The sequence below is a fragment of the Myotis daubentonii genome, chromosome 9, assembly GCF_963259705.1.
Source record: "Myotis daubentonii chromosome 9, mMyoDau2.1, whole genome shotgun sequence".
NCBI classification, from domain to species: Eukaryota; Metazoa; Chordata; class Mammalia; order Chiroptera; family Vespertilionidae; genus Myotis; species Myotis daubentonii.
The window spans coordinates 38394768-38414979 of NC_081848.1; the positions used below are offsets into that span (position 1 = coordinate 38394768).

Below are 20212 nucleotides of genomic sequence, written 5' to 3' on the forward strand. Positions count from 1 at the left end.
CATACAGAGAATCATCAAAATGTAACATGTCTCGCCCAGCCAGTGTGGCTCAGTGGTTGTGTCGACCTATGACCCAGGAGATCACAGTTCAATTCCCCGTCAGGGCACATGCAGGGGGTTGCGGGCTCGATCCCCAGTAGGAAACATGTAGGGGCAACCAATCGATGATTCTCTTTCATCATTGATGTGTCTATCTCTCCCTTTCCCATCCTCTCTGAAATCAATAAAAATATATTTTTACCAAAAAAATTAAAAGAACCCTTACTTCATATCATACTACTCAAAAGTTAACTCAAATGTATCAGAGACCTAAAAGTGAAGTCTAATACTATGAAACTTCTAGAAGAAACACCTCCGTGATCTTTGCTGGGGTAAGCAAAGAATTTTATATAGGATACAAAAAGCAGGAATCATAAAAGAGAAATTTGATAAAGTCGTTTTGGGGGGAGGTGGTTATTGTTTTTAATCCTCACCCGAGGATAGTTTTCCTCCGTTGATTTTTAGAGAGTGGAAGGGAGGGAGGATGTGTGTGTGAGAGACATGTATTGGTCGCCTCCTGCACACACCCTGACCTGGGCCAGGGAACCAGGGCCAGAAACAAACCTGCAACCCAGGTATGTACCCTTGATGAGGAATCAAACCCGAGACCCCTTGGTGTGCAGGCCAGCGCTCTACCACTGAGCCACACCGGTCAGGGAGATAAAGTTTTTTACTTTATTTTTATTGTTGACACTATTACATGTCCCCATTTTCCCCTCTTTGCCCACCTCCACCCAGCCCTTGTGCCCTCTTCCTTCTGGCTATCACCTCACTGTTGTCTATGTATATGGCTTATGCATATATGTTCTCTGACTAATCCCTTCACCTTCTTTCATCCAGTCCCTTCTGCCCCCATCCCCTCTGACAGATATCTGTCACTCTGTTCCTTGTATGATAAAGTAGTTTTTATCAAAATCCAAACGTTTGCTCTTCAAAAGAACCCCATAAGAAAACGAACTAATAAAATGTGAGAAAATATTCAAAGCACATATATCTGATGAAGAATTTATTTCTAGAATATATTTAAAAAATGATTACAACTCAATAGAAGACAACCCAATTTTTTTAAGTGGGCAAAAGATTTGAACAGACATTTCACAAAAAAAGATACAGGAATGGGCAATAAATACATGGGAAAATGCTGAATCACCAAGGAAATGCAAATTAAAACCTCAGTGAGATTTGCTGCATCTCCACTGGAATGGCTAAAATAAAAAAGACTAGCAATGCCAAGTGCTGACAAGAATGTGGGTAGGCTTTCATCCTGCACTGCCTCTGACATTCACACTGCACCCTAGGTGGTCTGCAAAAGAGGAATAATGCTTTACAGTTGACAAAGCACTTTCACATTTGTTACCTCATTTGATCTCCAAAATAACCTGACAGGGTTCCTTTTGAGTAGTGACTGGACGAGAGAACCAGCTCATTCAGTGCTGTCAAGCATAGACATAAATATGCCTGGTTGGATTGCTGCAGCCAATCTGTACTTACGAGGCTAATAACACCAGCCTTCTGTCTATTCCTTTTTACATTTATGGGGGAATCTGCTATCCAGTTACAATAGATGAAGCACATTAGAGATAAAGCCACGACTTAGTCATCATTACTTTCACTACACTACCAGCCCCAATTCTTCCTTCAAGGACTAATATGTATTAAGGTTAAAATGATTTAGTTTTCAAAACCCAGCTCTTCCACTGAACTAAGATAAGTAACTCCTCAGCATAGTAACCATTGCCAATGGAAGGAACTTTGAACTGAACCATCAAGACCAGCAGATCCCTTTTTGTCTGTGAAGACACATGAATTCCATTGGATTTATTTTTGTTTGTCAGCCTTTGGGCCTCATTCCAGATTTGAGCCAGTCTCTGTCTTCTTATTTCAAGGAGGCTGTTAAACCTCACAGGAGGGATCCATTTGGGGTGGGTCAGATGCAGGAGGATGGTCCAAATGACTTCTTAAGGTTGCTAGTGACACCAGTCATCAGAGAAATGCAAGTTAAAACCACAGTGAGATATCATCTCACACCTGTCAGAATGGCTACCATTGAAAAATCAACAAACAACAAGTGTTGGCCAGGATGTGGAGAAAAGGAAACCCTTGTGCACTGTGGGTGGCAATGCAGACCGGTGTAGCCACTGTAGAAAACAGTATGGTGGTTCCTCAAAAAATTAAAAATAGAACTCCATATGACTCAGCAACCCCACTTCTGGGTTTTTATCCAAAGAAATCTAAAGCAGTGGTCACCAACCTTTCGGACTTCACGGACCACTGGTTGGCGACTGCTGCTCCAAAGGTTTCCTTAAACCAGAGGTCACCAACCTTTCAGACCTCAAGGACCACCGGTTGGCGACCGCCGATCTAAAGCACTAATTCAAAAAGATATATGCACTCTTATGTTCACTGCAGCATTACTTACAATAGCCAACATATGGAAGTAAATTAAGTGTCTGTTGATAGACAGCTGAATAAACAAGATGTGGGGGTACATATATACAATGGAATATAACTCAGCCATAAAAAAGGAATGAAATCTTACCATTTGTGACACATGGATGAACCTAGAGGGTATTATGCTAAGTGAAATAAGTCAGACAGATAAAGACAAATACTATATGATTTCACTTATATGTGCAACCTACAAAACAAACACACACAGTAAACAGACCCATAGACACAGAGAAAAAACTGATGATTTCCAGGAGGGAGGGGGTTGGGTGGCTGAGTGAAAAGGTGAAGGGATTAAGAGGTACAAGTTGGTAGTTTCAAAATAGTCACGGCGGTGTGAAGTACAGCATAGGGAATACAGTCATGAATACAATAATAACTATGTGTGATGTCAGATGGGTACTAGATTTATCGGGGGATCATTTCATAAGTTACATAAATGTCTACTATGCTATACACCTGAAACTAATATAATATTGAATGTCAACTGTAACAAAAATTTTTTTAATTTAAAAAAAATATATTGTCAGTGACAACTACAGAGCTCTAGATTGTGGTTAATCTACCTACAAGCATTCATATATTAGCTTTCCTTAAATGGGAACATACCATTAAAAATCAAACCAGGACCTTCATCGCTAAAGTACGTGTAGTCTAATAAGGTGGAAAAGAGCGAAATTGTGGTGTAGTGTGATACATACAATTATAGTGAAAGTGCAAAAGGCCAAGTGCAAAATGAAGTGGCTGGGAAACTGTCCCTAAAAGCCAAGGAAGAGGTTCGGGGTTGATACTGAGACCAAAGCACATGCAAGAAGTGGTGCACTCGCCCCACCCACCCACAGCCTCAGGAGCCCTGGGCAGCAGGACTGGGAGGCAGGCACTGAGCAGCTGGCTTTCAGGAGTGTCTTCCCTCAAACTCCTCTCTGCCCCCTGGGAACTCCCTGGTACACTTGTGTCCCAATATCTTCCCGCACCAACTCTGCCAATTACATTTCCCCATCTGGCATGTGCGGGTGGTACCTGCCTCTCAGAACTGTTGGGTTTAAAAGCTACATCCCGTGTGATGTGTCTGGCCCAGCACCATGCTCAGCTTCTGAGGGCTCTCAGCCACAGCCCTGGGAGAGAAGTCTGTCTCCACATCCCCTGCTTCCAGGTGTCCTTCCCAGGAAAGCAACGCAGCACGTCACGGTGACATGGGCCTCCATTAAGGTTTACCAGGACGTAGTGAAGGCCCCCGGATTGCTGAGTGCTCAGAATTCCCCTCTCGATTCTTGCCCAAATCAGAGGGGCTTTGAGTACGACCAGTTCTACTCCCACCTGGGTGTGGAACTTTGGGCAAGTTTGTTCCCTTGTTCAGCTCCTCCATCTGATTCCTGAAGGAACACTGGGTCCCCCTCAGCATGTACCAGTATTATCGACCACATGCGAGGCACTGCGCCCAAGCACAGGACAGGTCCTCTGCCTTCCAGGGCACAGGGTCTGAGAAAGTGGAGGGACGCAGTCCCAGCAGCTCTAGTAGAAGGCAGCATGCGTGGGCTGACGGAAGCGTGGAGTGCCGTGGGAGCCGTGGAAGGGTGGTGGTGTGCACAGGAGGAATGGAGGGCCTGTAACTCTGGGAACCGGAAGGGCTTCCGTGCATCCGGGAAGCATTCCAGCAAACGGTGAACAACACAAGCCCAGGGTTGGAGCTTAGGCCACCGGGACATGTTTACGGAGGAGTCGTAGTTCGGAGTTAGAGAGGAGGGTGCTGGGCGTGGGCACTGGGACCCCTCCAGTGGTGCTGAAAGGGGAGGTGGGGTTGGATCTGCCGATGCAGAGGCCTTAGGCTAAGCTCAGGGAAGGGGATGGCTGCACCAACACTTCTTTATTCATTGGTTTTCTCCATCCAACTCTTCTCCATTCATTGCTGTTCATTCAACAAACATTCATTCCTTATTTACCTTGTGACAAGCACTCATCAGTTGCTGAGGGGGAAAAATGAATGAGAGTTTCTGTCCTCGAGGAAATCATAGTCTGGTGGAAGAGACAAGTGACAGTGGTGGGTAACACAGATAACAATGGCTACCTGCTCAAGAGCAGCGCTAAGCAGGTGACTGATGATGCTCCAAGGTAGAGGCTGGTGAGGAGCCTTTCGGGCTGAGTTTGAGGAAGGAAGGAGTAGGAGCTGGTCAGCTGGAAGTAAGAACTCTTCAGACAGCCAGCAGCACAACAAAGCCCAGAGGCACGGCTGCATGGGGCAGGCTGGGAACGCTGGACAGTCTGGCTCAAGTGGAGCCTGGAGTGAGGGTTGCGGGGGGCGGGGTGGACCTGCGGGAAGAGATTGGAGAGATGCTTTGGAGTTGGAATGTGGCTTAGTCCTGAAGGCAGTGAGACAGTTTTGAAAAAGATTACACTGGGCAGTGAGGAAAGTAAATGTCAGTGGAATGAGAAGATGGTAGGGAGGCTTTTTTTAACCCTTTTGCTAGAAAAATCAGGAGGCCTGAATTGGGTGGATTCAGTCGGACCTGTGGAGTTATTGAGTGAAAACGCATAATGTGGGTAACAGGCTTGAATGACTGGTTCTATTTCCAAGACAGGAGGGTAAGGAGGAAAATGATGAATTTGTTCTTGAGTATGTGTAAGGCTACTGCAGGACACCTGTCATGCTGACCCACCACAGCCCCACCTCCACCTTAAAATCCTCCCAGGGGTGGTGGGGCCAATTCCCATCAGGCCTCCTGGCACACTGGCTCCAGGCAGAGCAGCCTGCAGTCCCTTGAACTTGCCAGGTTGTGTTCTACTTCCTGTGCCTCTAACTGAAATACCTTTTCCCTTCTCTTGCCTTTTGCCTGGCCAATTGCCAGACTCGCTCAAAGGTAACATCTTTGGAGCCGCGTCCCTTGGCATTGTGTACCACCCGCCGCCCCCAGGAGAGTTAGTATACATCCATCCACAGCGTGCGTTTACTCACCCACGTGTGTCCCCTCCTCCATCCCTGCCCCCCTCACTCAGGGCAGGAGGCATCCCTGTGTCCATTATGCCTGGCCAGCCCAGACAGAAAGTAGGAAGACATCAGTGCTTGTTTGTTACGTAAAGTAATGCAGATGGGAGCATCCAACAGGGAGTTGGACATTCCAAACATCAAAATGAAAGGCACCACAGACAAATGCGAACCACGGGACCCCTTCTGCCTGCCACTGGGCCACCCCTCCTCTGCCCCAAGCACTGCATCACCTCAAGGCTAAGTGGCCAGTGAAGGAGGCCAGGGCTGGCGGCTTGGTTAGGTGTGTGGTTGGCGTAGAAAGGGAGAAAGAACACAGAGGCCAGCAGAGGAGGGCTGCTGAAGGTTGGGTGACTGAAATGGGTGCAAGTTTACACGATAGCCTGGCCTAGACACCTGTTTCCCTTCCTCATTCTAGGCCTCCGGGCCCTGTTCTCTACCGCCATCTGGTGGCCACGTTTGTAAGTAACAAGCTCCTAATGAGCGGGAAGAGCTTGTATAAGGCAGGAGCTGCGTGGATTGTCCTCAGGGGTTATGACACCCTCGCCCCCCAGATTTAGCCTGAAAATTGTATATATGCAATATCTGCCTTATTCCAGTGAGAAACTCCAAAAGCTTTTCATCCGATTCTTAGCAGCTTATAGCCCCCAACAGGGGTCAAGTCCAACAGACAGATTCACTACTACAAAGGATTGTTCTAGAATAGTGATTGCTTTTTTACCCCCAACTGAAATCCAATGAAAAATCATAATGTAAGAGAGAGAAGACCAGACCTGGATCCCTACGTTCTTAGAACCTCATCCTCCAGTTTCCCGAGGCACCTACCCAGAACACAAAGTCCAGCTCAGAAACCACGCTTATAAACCAGAGGCTTATGCTGCTTCAGGCCCAAATGGACCCTCTGAGACCCACTAGGTCATGCCTTGTGGAGGCCAAACCTTGGGGAGGTCACACCTTGGGGAGGTCACACTTTGTGGAGGTCACACCTTGGGGAGGTCCCACCTTGGGGAAGTCACACCTTGGGGAGGTCACACCTTGGGGAGGTCACACTTTGTGGAGGTCACACCTTGGGGAGGTCACACCTTGGGGAGGTCACACTTTGTGGAGGTCACACCTTGGGGAGGTCCCACCTTGGGGAGGTCACACCTTGGGGAGGTCCCACCTTGGGGAGGTCCCACCTTGAGGAGTCAAACCTTGGGGAGGAACTTACTGAAGCTCACAGATCATATCAGTGGCCTATCTGGGACCTAACACATATCCCTGTACTCCTAGGTCTTTAAACTGCTTGGTTTTACCTTATTGCCCAAAATACTAAATTAAAACACACACACACACACACACACACACACACACACACACACACACAAAAAGAAAAAAAAAAAAAAACACAACTCTTTCTATCCTGAATATAGTTCCCAAACAGGAAACTATTTTCCAATAAATATTTTGACTTCCTTACAAATGCCTGTCAACAAGCCATAATACACAGCAGAAAATAAATCTGTAGCTAACATCTGAATGGCTCCTTATGACTTACATCAGCACCTGTAGGATAACTTATTTCACAATAGGAAGACAGAGACTTGGAGAAAATGAGTTGTTTGCTATTTTCTGACGACTTTAGGGTTCTTTTTACTGTCTCTCCGTCTTTGTATTCAAATGTGTATATTTTGCCTTAAAACAGTGATCAAGTTAGCAGTATAACTGGCTTCTTGATGTGGGGGTGTTGGTAAGACCAGCCCCCGCTACTCAGAGCCATTTGGGGGTGGCAGGAAGAATAAAGGCTGACATTGATGGAACATCTGTATACTAGTCTAGTTTCTGAATAACCTTCAAAGTAGGTGTTTAATCACCATTGTTGAAGATGCATAAGCTGAAGCTCCGGGAGAGAACGTGCCTTGCCCAAGGTCACACAGCTAGTAAACTGAGGCAAACCTCAGGCCGGCTGGCCTCCACAGCCTGTGTTTCTCCCGCACTAAGGAGCTGCACAGGGTTTGACCTCCCTGGGTAGGCAGTCCTGGCCTCCTCTAACCACCTGCCCCTTCCCTTCTTTCTCTCTTAGGAGTGCCAGCTTCTCTCAGGGCACCAGGGCCTCCTTCCTCATGAGGAGTGACACAGCTGTACAGAAACTTGCCCAGGGCAACGGACACTGTGTCAACGGGGTCAGCGGTCAAGTCCACGGCTTCTATAGCCTCCCCAAGCCGAGCCGGCACAACGCAGAATTCAGAGACAGTGCCTACGACCTGCCCCGGAGCCTGGCCGCCCATGGCCACACCAAGGGCAGCCTCACAGGCTCCGAGACGGATAACGAGGACGTGTACACCTTCAAGACGCCCAGCAACGCCCTGTGCCGGGAGTTCGGGGACCTCCTGGTGGACAATATGGAGGTGCCGGCCACCCCCCACTCAGCCTACCAGATCCCTAGGACCTTCACCCTGGACAAGAACCACAATGCCATGGCAGTGGGCGCTCCTGGGGACTCGGCCATAGCTCCCCCACCCAGACCCCCCAAGCCAAGCCAGGCAGAAACACCTCGCTGGGGAAGCTCTCAGCAGAGACCCCCCATCGGTGAGAACAGCAGATCGGTCTCTGCCGCCACCATCCCCAGGCGCAACACCCTCCCGGCCATGGACAACAGCCGACTTCACCGAGGTCAGTGCAAGCCCAGCCGAGGCCCAGGGGGAGGAGAGGTAGCACGGGGCTTCTCAGCAGTTTGCTAGTCTGTAGCCATGCATGCCCAGGGGACATGAGGACCAGCCTGGTCACTGACATGGTTTAGACATCATCCATCCAGCACTGGAGGCTGTTAGTGGACACCCACATGGTGAGAGTGTAGCAGACCTGCCTCAGAGAAACTGGTATTCTACAAGGGAGATAGAACAGTCTTGTTTAACCACATTACAGCATATTATGGGTTTTGGAAATCTAAATCATAGTGTTTTATTCATTTATCAATCAAGCCAAAGATTGCAAAAATCAACTTAGAGGTCCAGTCCAAACTGGAGCCAAACCTACATAGATGAGCAAATCTAATCTAATAAAAGAGAAACATGCAAATTGACCGTACCTTTGCTACACCCCAAGCCACGCCCACCAGCCCATCAGAGCGACTGTATGCAAATCAGCCCAACCAAGATGGCGGCTGGCAGCCACGGAGCTGGAGTAAGCAGGAGGCTTGGTTGCCCTGGTGATGGAGGAAGCCAAGCTTCCCGCCTGCCCTGGCCAGCTGTGGGCTCCGCCAAAGGCAACAAAGTTTCAATTATAGAAGATAAATAAATCCCAGATACCTGCTTCTAGCCAGCCTCCACTGGGAGCTTGGGTGGCTGGGGGCCATGGCCAGCCTGAAAATGGCCCTCAGCCCCTCACCCAGGCTGGCCAGGCACCCCAGTGGGGACCCCCACACTGAAGGTGCAGTGGCCAGCCTGCAAACAGCCATCAGCCCCTCACCCAAGCTGGCCTCACCCAGGCTGGCCAGGCACCCCAGCAGGGACCCCCACCCTGAAGGGCTGTGGCCAGCCTGCAAACAGCCATCAGCCACTCACCCAGGCTGGCCAGGCACCCCAGCAGGATGCCCATCCTGATCCGGGACACCCTTCAGGGCAAACCAGCCAGCCCCCACCCATACACCAGGCATATGATAAAAGGGTAATATGCAAATTGACCCTAACAGCAGAACAACTGGGAATCACTGGTCACTATGACACACACTGACCACCGGGGGCAGACGCTCAATGCAGGAGCTGCCCTCTGGTGGTCAGTGCGCTCCCACAGGGGTAGCTCTGCTCAGCCACAAGACAGGCTGACGGCTGCCAGCACAGCAGTGATGGTGGGAGCCTCTCCCGCCTCCTCAGCAGCGCTAAGGATGTCCGACTGCAGCTTAGGTCTGGTCTCCGCTGGCAAGTGGACATCCCCCAAGGGCTCCTGGGCTGCCAGAGGTCACAGGCCGGGCTGAGGGACACCCCCGAGTGCACAAATTTTTGTGTACCAGGCCTCTAGTATTAAAATAAAATTAGATCTTCAGAACATTTCCGAAGCCCCCCTTGAATCTCTGTGTAAAGTCTGAACTTCTGACTTCGACTGTCACTCGTTTTCCACATAGAGTACTCCAGCCCTGCACATAATCTCCTCTGTTCAGTGAAAAAGTCTAGCATATTCATGCCTTTTGTTTGCATTTGCTTTGTAACTTGCAAAGCCTGTTTCATATCTGCTCTGTTGTTGAAGCCAGTAGTACCCTGAGAATTTGATGGGACAGAGCCTCGTCTCCATTCCACGTGAGGCCTGAGGTAGTTGAGACACTTGTTCAGGGGCAGAGATGGGCCTTGGACCTGGGCCCTGACTGCTGGCTCAGCACTCTGCAGTCTTGCAGTGCATCACCTGTTTGATCAGTCACCCGCTCTTTGGGACAGAGATGGCAGGGACACAGAGAACATGACCCTGCCCTTCAGAGAGCTCTCACACAGGTGGGGAAGTAAAATCACGTGTGTACATCGGTCAGGAGTCAGCGGTGGCCAGGTGAGCGGCCCAGGCAGTAAGGGCTGTGGTTAGAAGAGAGGTGCATAAATGAGGGTGAAGTGATTAGGGCTCCACATAGATGCCAGCACTGGAGCTGGGAGCCTGGGAGGAACTTCTGAGCTGCAGGGAGATGTGACAGGGTAATGCCTGATCCCAGGGCGGGGAGGAGTGGCTTCTGGAGTCTCAGCAACACGGGAAGGGTCTGGGGGAGGGTCTGGGGGAGTGTCCACACACAGGAAATCGTGTGTGCATCTGGTCTTCCTTCCTCTGCCACAGCTTCTTCCTGCGAGTCCTATGACCACCCTCAGCGAGGCGGAGAGAGTGCGGGCCGCTCTTCAGAGTCCATGAGTGACGGAGTCGGTTCTTTCCTGGTGAGTGGCCCCAGCCAGGCGTCCTCGGGCGGGCTCAGATGGGATAAGGTCACCCGAAGAGAGACAGTATCTCCCTCGTAGGACCCTGTCTAGTTCTTGTCTCAGTTTAGAGCCCAGGGCTGAGTTTTGAGTTTTGTTTGTTTTTTTATCTTCACCTGAAAATATGTTTATTGATTTTCAAAGAAGGAGAGGGAAGGATGAGAAACGTCCATGTGAGAGGAAGATCGATCCATTGCCTCCCATATGCGCCCTGATCAGGGATGGAACCCACAACCTTCTGGTATACAGGACGATGCTCGAACCAACTGAGCCACCCAGCCAGGGCTCCCTGGATTGAGGAACCTGCTGTAGAGGAAGTGTGTGTATTTAGGTACACTAGACCACAGGCTCACCAACCCTGTGGGTAAACAGGAAGGTCTAAATGCAGAAGGCCCAGGCTCTGGGAATGCGGATCTCAGGCTGCATCCTCACCCGCCAGGTCTCCCCTGGGGGAGTGGCTGTGTGACTGCAGGCATAATTATGGCTTGAATGTAGGATCCCAGGCCGCCCTCTGCAGTGGCTGACCACAGTTCTGCAAGGTGTCAGGCCCCAGCTGAGCAGATTGGGCCTGGCTTCAAGTGCCTGGGGGGAAAAAATGGAAATTAGGTAACCAATGCAGAAGCAGTTTAGTTCTACTTCTGGATGCACAGGGCAAGAATTGAAGGAAGGCCGTGGTCAAGGTTGCTGCATTGCACACTCTGGCAGCTCTGCCTGCCCCGTTGTCACCCTGAGAGCTGGCCTGAGTAGCGCAGCTGGCCCAGCCCTCACCTGCCAGGGCCAAAGCCTCTAATATGCTCCTGGCCCAGCGCAGGGCCTGACACACTGACTTCCCAATGGTGAGTCCACACTGACGTGGAGGGAGGTCCTGAACTAACCAGTGCAGCCATGGCCTGTGCTGCCCTCTGCCTGGGGCAGATGGAAAGCCTCATGGGCCCAGCCACTAAGGAGATTTCATGCTAAACATTTATCAGAAATTACAAGGAATCCCCAAGGGAGCCCGAGAGCTAAAAGGTTCCCACAGGGGGACTTCTGTTGCCCACTCTTTCTCTGGTTTCCCGGGGTCTGCCTTATAGCTTCACGGCGCACCTCACTGGTCGTGCCTTTTCCTCCCTGGTGCACAGGTCCTCACCGCTGTGGTTTCTCCTTGCCAGTGATGCTGTATTTCTTTCACTCTCCTTCCTAGCCGGGGAAAACACTCATAGGCCGATCAGACAGCACCAATTCCGAAGACAACTACGTGCCCATGAATCCCGGCTCCTCCACTCTGCTGGCCTTGGAGCGAGCAGGTGACAACTCCCAGAGCGTCTACATCCCCATGAGCCCAGGACCCCATCTCTTTGACCCCCTCAGCTACCCTGCAACAGCCCTTTCTATGCATCGAGGCTCCAGCCGGGGGAGTGAGATCCAGCCACCCCCTGTCAACCGCAACCTCAAACCTGACCGCAAAGGTAAGTCCAATCTTTCCTGGTCCCGTCTCTGGACAATGGCCAGGGGCTGTTTGCATCCATTTAGCAATCAAGTGGGTGCTGCACTTTTTAACGCCCCAAAGTCTCACACACATGCACCAACCCTGCAAATGCATCCCAGTGGTCTGGCACCTTAGGGACTGGTTGAGGGAGAAGCCTGGTGTCCAGAGCTGCAGGGGGGGGGGGGGGGGGGCGCCAGGCTCAGGACAAGCCACATTCAGGTTTCAGCTCTGCCACCTGCTGACGTGTGAGTAGAGACAAATCATTCTGTGTCTGAGCCTTGTTTCTTCATTTGTGAAAAGGAGAATATAAGGCAGTGATGGCGAACCTTCTGAGCTCGGCGTGTCAGCATTTTGAAAAACCCTAACTTAACTCTGGTGCCGTGTCACATATAGAAATGTTTTGATATTTGCAACCATAGTAAAACAAAGACTTATATTTTGATATTTATTTTATGTATTTAAATGCCATTTAACAAAGAAAAAATCAACCAAAAAAATGAGTTCGCGTGTCACCTCTGACACGCGTGTTATAGGTTCGCCATCACTGATATAATACGTACCTCCCAGAGGAATTGAGGGGCATAGCTACATCTGAAAGTTCCTCCTTGTGCATAAAATGTTGTGCAAGGGTAACTTGGAACAGTTTAGATCTGGGTAGAGTGGAACGGGCAAAGCAGTCTATTAAAAGGTCCACTCTGCCGTAATAGAAAGGTGTGAGCATTCAAACCAGGTAAATGGGGGTTGGAATCCTTATCCAAGACTTCCTAGGTGTGTCTTTGGGCAAATCCTTTAAGTTCTCTGAGCCTCAGTTTCCTTATCTGTGAAGTGGGAAGAGTAATTCCTGCCTCCGGGGTTGTTCAACAGGAAGCATCCCGGAGGTTGACTCTGGTCCACAGCAGGTGCTCAGTGAAGTTGGCTCTGTGTTCCCGGCCTCTGGACCAGGACATGCTGGGGTTCCCACTGCTCCCACCTCAGGCACCAGCCTTGGATCCGTGGCAGGGACTAGAGGGAGAAGTCGAGTCACCTCTGGTGGAGATGAGCCCAGTGGGTCTGGTCACCTGGGAATTCAGGTCTTAGCATTTGAATGGAAGTCTGCAAGGCTGTGGCCTTCATCTCCCTCCACTTTAGGGTCAGAGGTGGTCATGCCGGCATTCTCCCATATAAGCGTCCTCCCTCATTTCCCTACATGGTCACAGATCTGGGGAGAGCAACCTGTTGTCAGACCCTCTGTCCTCGCTTTAGATTCAGAAAATATGATTCCTGTAGACACAATGCAAAAAAATCTGTACTTTGGCATCTGAAGACAGACTTCGAGCACATCGCCGCTCAGCCTGTGTCCCTCTGTGAGACCAGGATGAATCTGAGGGCACTCACACTCACCCTGTGTGTCACATGTAAGTGTGACACCATCATTCACGGCCGATAACACAACTTTCCTTCCTGCTCCAGTGAAGCCAACCCCACTCGACCTGCGGAGCAACACAGTCATCGATGAGCTCCCCTTCAAGTCCCCTGTCACCAAGTCTTGGTCGAGGGCCATGTGAGTGTCTTTCTGGACGTGGGAGGGTGGCCCAGAGCCGTCCGGGTTGGTGAGGGGACCGGTGGCCAGGCTGGGAGTCAGGAAAGCTGCAGCCCGATGATAATGCCGTCAGTAGCTCGGCACTCCCTATGTCTCTGGGAGCTCGGCTCCTCCTGTGAAGGGGGAACAGTTGTACCCACCCTGAATCAGCTCCTCACCTGGTAGTGATGCGTGGAGCTCTGAGGGCAGAGGTTGGGGTGGGTGAGGGTTGGGGGCCCTGTGGAGGCTGGAACTCCCCGGTTTACCCTTTGCCTTCCCCCCCACCACAGCCACAGCTTCAGCTCCAGCTCCTCCCAGTACTGCCGCCCCACCTCCACCCAGAGCATCACCAGCACGGACTCAGGAGACAGTGAGGAGAACTACGTCTCTATGGTGAGTCCCCTGGGCCCAAGGCTCACTCCCCACTCCACTCACTCCGCCCAGGGATCCCACTTCACTTGCTATTTTGTTTGCTGCTGCAAATCTTTCTTGAGCCACATGAGGCGATGAAGACAGGGTCCCTACCCGCAAAGAGACCGCAGTCATAGGGGCAGAGGAGGCCTGCCTCTGTTGTGATGACACAGGTGGTGTGGAGAGTGCGGCTGCAGGGCAGGCTGGGAAAGGTGGAGGACCCCCAATGACATCTTGGGGGGACTGGACTTTTCCTGTGGGAAGGAGGGAGCCCCAAAAGGGTTAGCAGACCAAGTGACTAGACAGGTTTTCGGAATAAGCACTGGTGGCAGGAGCACCTTCAAAGTTAACTCCTTCTTCTATCCTGTTAAAAGCCTTTCAAAGGTAAAGACCTGCCCTTCACTCCCTTACGCTGTTGTGCTCAGGGCCATGAGCATGTGTGCAGAGGGGAGGCGCGCATGGAAGGACTCTGGAGGATAGACACAGGCAGCGTGGCACAGGGCCTCCGAGATGGCGGGGAAGAGAGGACGACTGCACAGAATAGGGTGGTTGCTGCACATGAACCAGCCAACCAGGGGGCAGACAGACAGAGCAGAGGACGATCGCCCTTCTCGCTAGCATGGGGCTTCGCGAAAATCCTGGGCAGTTTCCCTGGGGCCTGGACAGAGACAGGACCCTCCGGCAGTCCCTGAGGGGCTGCTGAGGGGGCGGGGCCCCTTGTGGAGATCTCTGAGGAGCTGGGGGAGCACGCTGCTGTAGGCCATGGGTGGGGGTTTCAGAGAAGCAGATTTGCTGCAAAAGACTTCCCAGCGTCCAGTACACAAAGGGAACGGGCTCCCGTCACGGGGTCAGCAGGCGAGGGCTGGGCTGTGGGGGAGCCTGCACGGGGGAGCCGGCCTGGAGGGAAGGACGGCTCAGCGGGAGGAGTACAGGTTTGGGAGCCAGCACAGACCTGGTTCCCGCCCCTGCTCAGCAGCTGTGCAACCACAGGCCACGCCACGGCTCTGAACCAGTTTTGTCTTTGTTTTAAAAAAATCAGGGTTGCCATCAGGTTTTAAGTGAGCACGCGCCAGGCCCTGGCCCAGTGCGCGCCTCCAGGGGTGCCAGCAGCTCCAGCTCCCAGAGGCGAGCTTTCCGGTGGGGGCTTAGGCCAGTTCCCAAACGTACTAACAGGACTTTCCTCCCTGTGACAGCAATACCCAGTGTCTGCCTCGCCCATTCCCAGCGGCACCAGCAGTCCAGCCCCGAAGAAGAGCACCGGCAGCGTCGACTACCTGGCCCTGGACTTCCAGCCAAGCTCTCCAAGCCCCCACCGCAAGGTGCCTGGGCGGGGCTGGGAGGGGGCCAGGGCTGTGGTGGGGTGCCTACGCCCCAAACGGCAGCACTCCCCTCTTGCTGCTTGACTGTGCTTTCGTCCGGGTCTTACAGGGCTCACATACACACACACACACCCGTCCCCCCCTCAGCTCACAGGTACCTGGGCCCAGGCACCTGGCCAGCCAGGCCATTCCCTGTGCAGAGGGGCAAACAGAAGCACAGAGTGAATGAGCGACAGACCCGGGACTCCTATGTCCTGGCCCCAAGCTCTCTGAGCAGAGCTCACTGCCTGGTGGGTCCCAGAGCCCTGCTCTTGACGCAGTGGCCTGAGGAGACTCTGGGCCTAGGCCACCTCCACAGGACGTACAGATCTGCGCAGTCTAGAGGCAGCGCAGGCACTGGCCTCAGCTCAGGTCCCCCGCAGGGATACACAGAGGCCTGTGGCTGGTGCTGCTTGGCACCCAGCACATACCCTCCCCTGGAGGAGTGGTCACGAGGTGGGTGGGGACAGAGCTGTGGGCCTGGGTCCCCCTTGGGGCTGGAGGGATGATGCCGTGTGGAGTGGAGGCTCTAAAGGCCACTTTCAGAAAAGGACAAGACTCCTACGGCCAGTCTGAGCGGCCAGCGAGGCCCACCTCCTCTCCCGGGACAGCGTCCTGGGGCTCCCCGCCAGCCCCCTCATGGGGACTCACAGCCCTTCTACTCCCCGCTCTGCCCTCAGCCGTCCACATCGTCTGTCACTTCCGACGAGAAGGTGGACTACGTCCAAGTGGACAAGGAGAAGACCCAGGCCCTGCAGAGCACCATGCAGGAGTGGACAGACGTGCGGCAGTCCTCGGAGCCTTCCAAGGGTGCCAAGCTGTGATGGGGCTGCCAAGCCTGGAGAGGGGCCCAGGCACTGAAGCTGGCTCCTCCCCATCTCCCCTCTCTCCTCTCCTGTTGCCCCTTCCAACCTCCCCTCTACTTGGCCACCCTTGGCTTCAAAGCACTGGGGTCAGGGACCCTGAGCCTTTCCTGGGAGGTAGGGCCTGACGGAGGCACCGCCTCCACCCCGCAGGCCCACCTCTGGTTTTTACCAGTGATGGCCATGCCTCCATTCACCTTAGTTAGGGCGCTTGCCAAAAGCATCCTTCAGCCACTTCCTGCCCTTGAGACCTGAGTACCTTCCAGATGTGTGGAGGGAAGAGCCGGGGCCCGGAGCTGGACCCCACACCTCACCTCCTTCCCAGCCCCTGCCGCCGCCTCCGGGCTGCCTCCTCCAGTCCCGGAAAAGCCCATCGTCTCACTGACCAGGACGACGAGGACCAGCAGACCAAAGGGGACCTGGACGTTATCCCTTTCTGTCTCAGCAGGGGAGAGGCAAGGCCACCAAAAAGTGGAGGAGTTGGGAGGGAAGGTTAGAGGTGGTCTCTGGGCACAAAGGACTTAGATCCCCAGCTGCACTGCCCCCTCCCCACTTTCAGCCAAGTGGCAGTGCACCTGTTGCAGGTGAAGGGGCAGAAGAATGAGGACAAAAGGAAGGAAAAACTGAGGATGAAGGGCAACAAGAACAAGGAAAGGGCCATAGCCCAGGAGATGGAGAGACAAGGACACAGCTTGATCCTCAGGGGCCGGCCCTGGGAGCTTCCCCAGGACCTCCTCAAGTTCCTGCCACCTGAGGGTACCACGTGAGAGAGGGCTTGGGCGGGGCTGGATGGTATGGGGTAGGGGAGAGAGGGAGCCTGGGGGGCACTGGAGGTGATGCAGGGCCTGAGGGACGACCCTGGGACAGCAGTGGGCTGGGCAGAAGGCAGTGCATGGACACAGGGGGGACGGGCAGCAAGTTTCTGCAAGATGAGCAGTGCAAGGGGTGCAGGTGACTGATGGATGAGAGGCAGGAGTGAAGGCCTTGTGGGGACAGCATAGCAAATATACCGAAAGGGCCCAGTGGAATGGCCGAGGCAGTGCTGTGGGGATCGGGATGGACAGAAAGTGAAGGAGAGATGTCATGTGAGGGGAGTGGTGTGCGTAGTGTCAGTTCCCAGCAGTCATGGATGATGGGGAAAGCAGTGCAAAGGAGCGAGCAGGGCAGAGCCTGGAGGATGACGCGGGATTCGGGCCAGGGCCTGGTGCCAGCTGAGTGTTTCTCAGCTCCTCTCACACTATGTTGAACCCTCACAGCCCAGGTGCCACGTTGGACTCTAACCTGGCTGCAGGGACAGGAGGGGGGCTTCACCTCAGCCACTTTCTCCTGAGCCAGGGCCAGGGGGGATCTGAATATTACGTTTAAAGTTCTTGGCCAAATTTTCTAGTTTCAGAGGGAACTGGGAAGACGAGATGTTTGATCCTGCCCTGGGAAGTAGACCATCCCAACAAAGATGACTTCCCACTATACTGAATGGAGGTGGCTACCGCTCTTTCAGTTTCTGTGAGTGTGTGTATACACCCCTCACCAGCCCAGGGCCTGACCACTCCCTAAGAAGTCACATCCTGGAGAAATTACTTTCTCCACAGTAGCCCCTCCTCCCGTATCATCACCCAGCACATGTATTAATGGCTGCTGGGACCAGGCTCTGGGACAGGCACTGAGGACACAAGGTATTGGTAATGGCCGTGAGAGACTGAAAATGCTGCTGCCCCCTTCCTAGGACGAAACACAGCCATCCCGAAGTGGCTGGAACATGAGTGAGGAAGCGAGGCTGCTCCGGGAGGTGGGTGCCAGGGCAGGCGTGGGAAGGGGCTGAGATCAGACAAGGTGGCTTCTAGGGAAAGGAGGTGCCCGAGATGGGGCTCAGAAGAAGATGGGTCAGATTTTTAAGTGGAGGAAAAGGCTTGGCGAGCCTTGTGCTTTGGGAACAGAAGACCTTTGGGAGTACGGGTCCCTGGCTCCGTGTTCCCGCAGGGGAAAGGGCAGTGGTGGCCACGGCCTACCATGAGCAGGTGTGCCGTTCCCTCTATCCAGCCCTGACTGTGTCCCTAGGAGGGGAGCTTTTAATGGCACCACCCCTGTGCCCAGCAGGCTACAGGTAGGCCCAGGTGTGGGTGCCCTAATGTCAGTATTTTCTGGATGTGCCATGATGTGGACTGGCTGGCGTCTTCAGAGACTGTGTTCAGATCTAATCTGCAAGGAGCCCTCCCTTCAGTTCTTGGTTCCTGTAACTCCCAAACTCTCAGGGTAGAGATGGAAGGAAGTACAAGGGAAGAGGACACTGGCTCACAAGCCCCACACTACCGGGTGTTTAGCACATACCTGTCGGCTCAGTTTAAGAAACTGGTCCTTTGGCCTCTTGGGTCAAAGCTCCCCTTTCCTCTCCTGGTGGCCTGGCAGGACTAGGGTTGCTGTCTCAGCCCCTTTAACACAGGATTCCTGCCTGGGGCGCCCTCCCCCACCTCCAGCTCCACCTCTGCCAGGTTACACACGGCAGAGCAGGAACTGAGACAAGAGGGAGAGGTTGCTACAGGGAGATGTCGCTCCCTCTGACCTTGGTTTGCCCGTCTATGAAATGGGTGGTTAGATTAGGTCTCTGAGGCCCCTGATAGGGCGGAAGCTCAGCTGTTTTAAGGGAGAACTCCCTTCCCTGTGGCCTCTCTCAAGGGTCTGGATCACTAGGGATGGGCAACACCCAAACATGAGCCAGTTAACCCAGTCTCTTCCCTGGTTGAGTTTGGTAACCTCTCCATCTGAAACCACTCAAACTTGCCCCATTCGTAGGACAGAAGCACAGCCATTCTGCAGTGATTGGAGCACAGGCTCCACCCCAGTCTGCCCTTTGCCCCCTACCTGCCATGGGGTTAAGGCCTCAGCCCCCACGAGGCCAGGCCCCTCACCCCCACCCTGCCGCACCCTTTGACGAGCTCTGGAAGCAGAGCGCAGTGTGTCCTGCCTCTCTCTGGGCCTCCCTCTGCAGAGTGTGGGGGATGAGCTGACCACAGGAGCTTAAAGCCCCGCCTACAGGCCGTCATCCTGGGACCCCAAGCTCTTTGGGGCCAGGTCGGCCGCCTTGAGGGGGGTCCCACTGGAGAGTCAGGCCGTCACGTGCTATACGGTGGGGGGTGTGTGTGTGTGTGTGTGTGTGTGTGTGTGTGTGTGTTGGTTACATGTCTTGAAGTTTAGAATCCTTCACACGGAATTGTTGCTGTTTGTCAGGAACAGAGATAGGCTAGGAGAAGCGCAGGCTTGGGTTCTTGCCCCGTTACCATTTAAAATTGACATTTAATTTTTCAAATCACTGTTGGTGCCTAATCACTTAAGTTATTAATTTATTCTGTTTTCTTTTTTAAAAACAAAAAAATTGTAACATATTTATCCTGTGAGTAGGTCTGGGGTGGGGCGGGCATGGGTTTGTGTGGGTCATTTTTGCTGTGGTGACACATGGTACAGGCCTGACACGTGCAGGTCGCTTTTTACTGTGGTGTTGGAGCAGGACAACAATAAAGTCCAACGGAAGCAACCAGCGTGGGCTGCCGTGTCTGCCTGTGGGAGGGGCTAGGGTGGACCAGGCCAGCCTGTGAGTCGTGTGTCAGCGTGAACACATGCTCGATGAGAACATGCTTTCTCGGGGTCCTGGAAAGGCTCTGGGCCAGCTTTCATTTTAGCAGAAAGTAACTGCTCCTTGGCGAGAAACTTGGGCACTTTTCTTGGCAAGAAGCGAGAATGAACCCTCCTTACCTCAGAATCCGTCCTCCTGGTGTGTAAAATGGGAACTGCAGTGACCTCCGCCAATTCATCTTTCTTAGAAGGCACCCTGCCCCGGGACTGAACAACGAATGTGTGACTTGGCGCCAACAGACTCTCGGCCCGCTTTTGCTGGGCCCTGCAGCGGACATTTGAGGGTCTATGACACTTGGGCCCAAACGCAACTCCTCCACCTACAGCACAAGCAGGAGGCCTTGAAACCAAGCCCTGGCCACACCACTGGCTGCCACTTCCCACTTGGTTTGTTCTCCCAAAGGGGACAGGCAGGGCTGTGGGAAAGGGGCCTCCACATGAGGGCTCTGTGTGCCTCCCCAGCCCCTCAGGTGGGATGGCATCTAGGGAAGGCCTGCCTCCCGGCTTTCTTCCTGGCCTGGGCCCACATCCAGCCAGGGGA

The 20212-nt window shown here is 53.1% G+C and overlaps 1 protein-coding gene across 2 annotated transcripts in view; it reads left to right on the forward strand.

Annotated features, from left to right (window-relative positions):
* Positions 1-19573, forward strand: part of GAB2 (GRB2 associated binding protein 2) — a 164243-nt gene extending 144670 nt beyond the window's left edge. For both annotated transcript variants that reach the window (XM_059708332.1, XM_059708333.1), the window contains exons 4-10: positions 7530-8119; positions 10256-10350; positions 11573-11837; positions 13307-13397; positions 13706-13808; positions 15020-15145; positions 15865-19573. In XM_059708332.1, the coding sequence (XP_059564315.1) occupies positions 7530-8119; positions 10256-10350; positions 11573-11837; positions 13307-13397; positions 13706-13808; positions 15020-15145; positions 15865-16008 (1414 nt within the window). In that variant the 3' untranslated portion in view covers positions 16009-19573. The remainder of the gene's footprint in view (positions 1-7529; positions 8120-10255; positions 10351-11572; positions 11838-13306; positions 13398-13705; positions 13809-15019; positions 15146-15864) is intronic.
* The last annotated feature ends 639 nt before the right edge of the window (positions 19574-20212 follow it).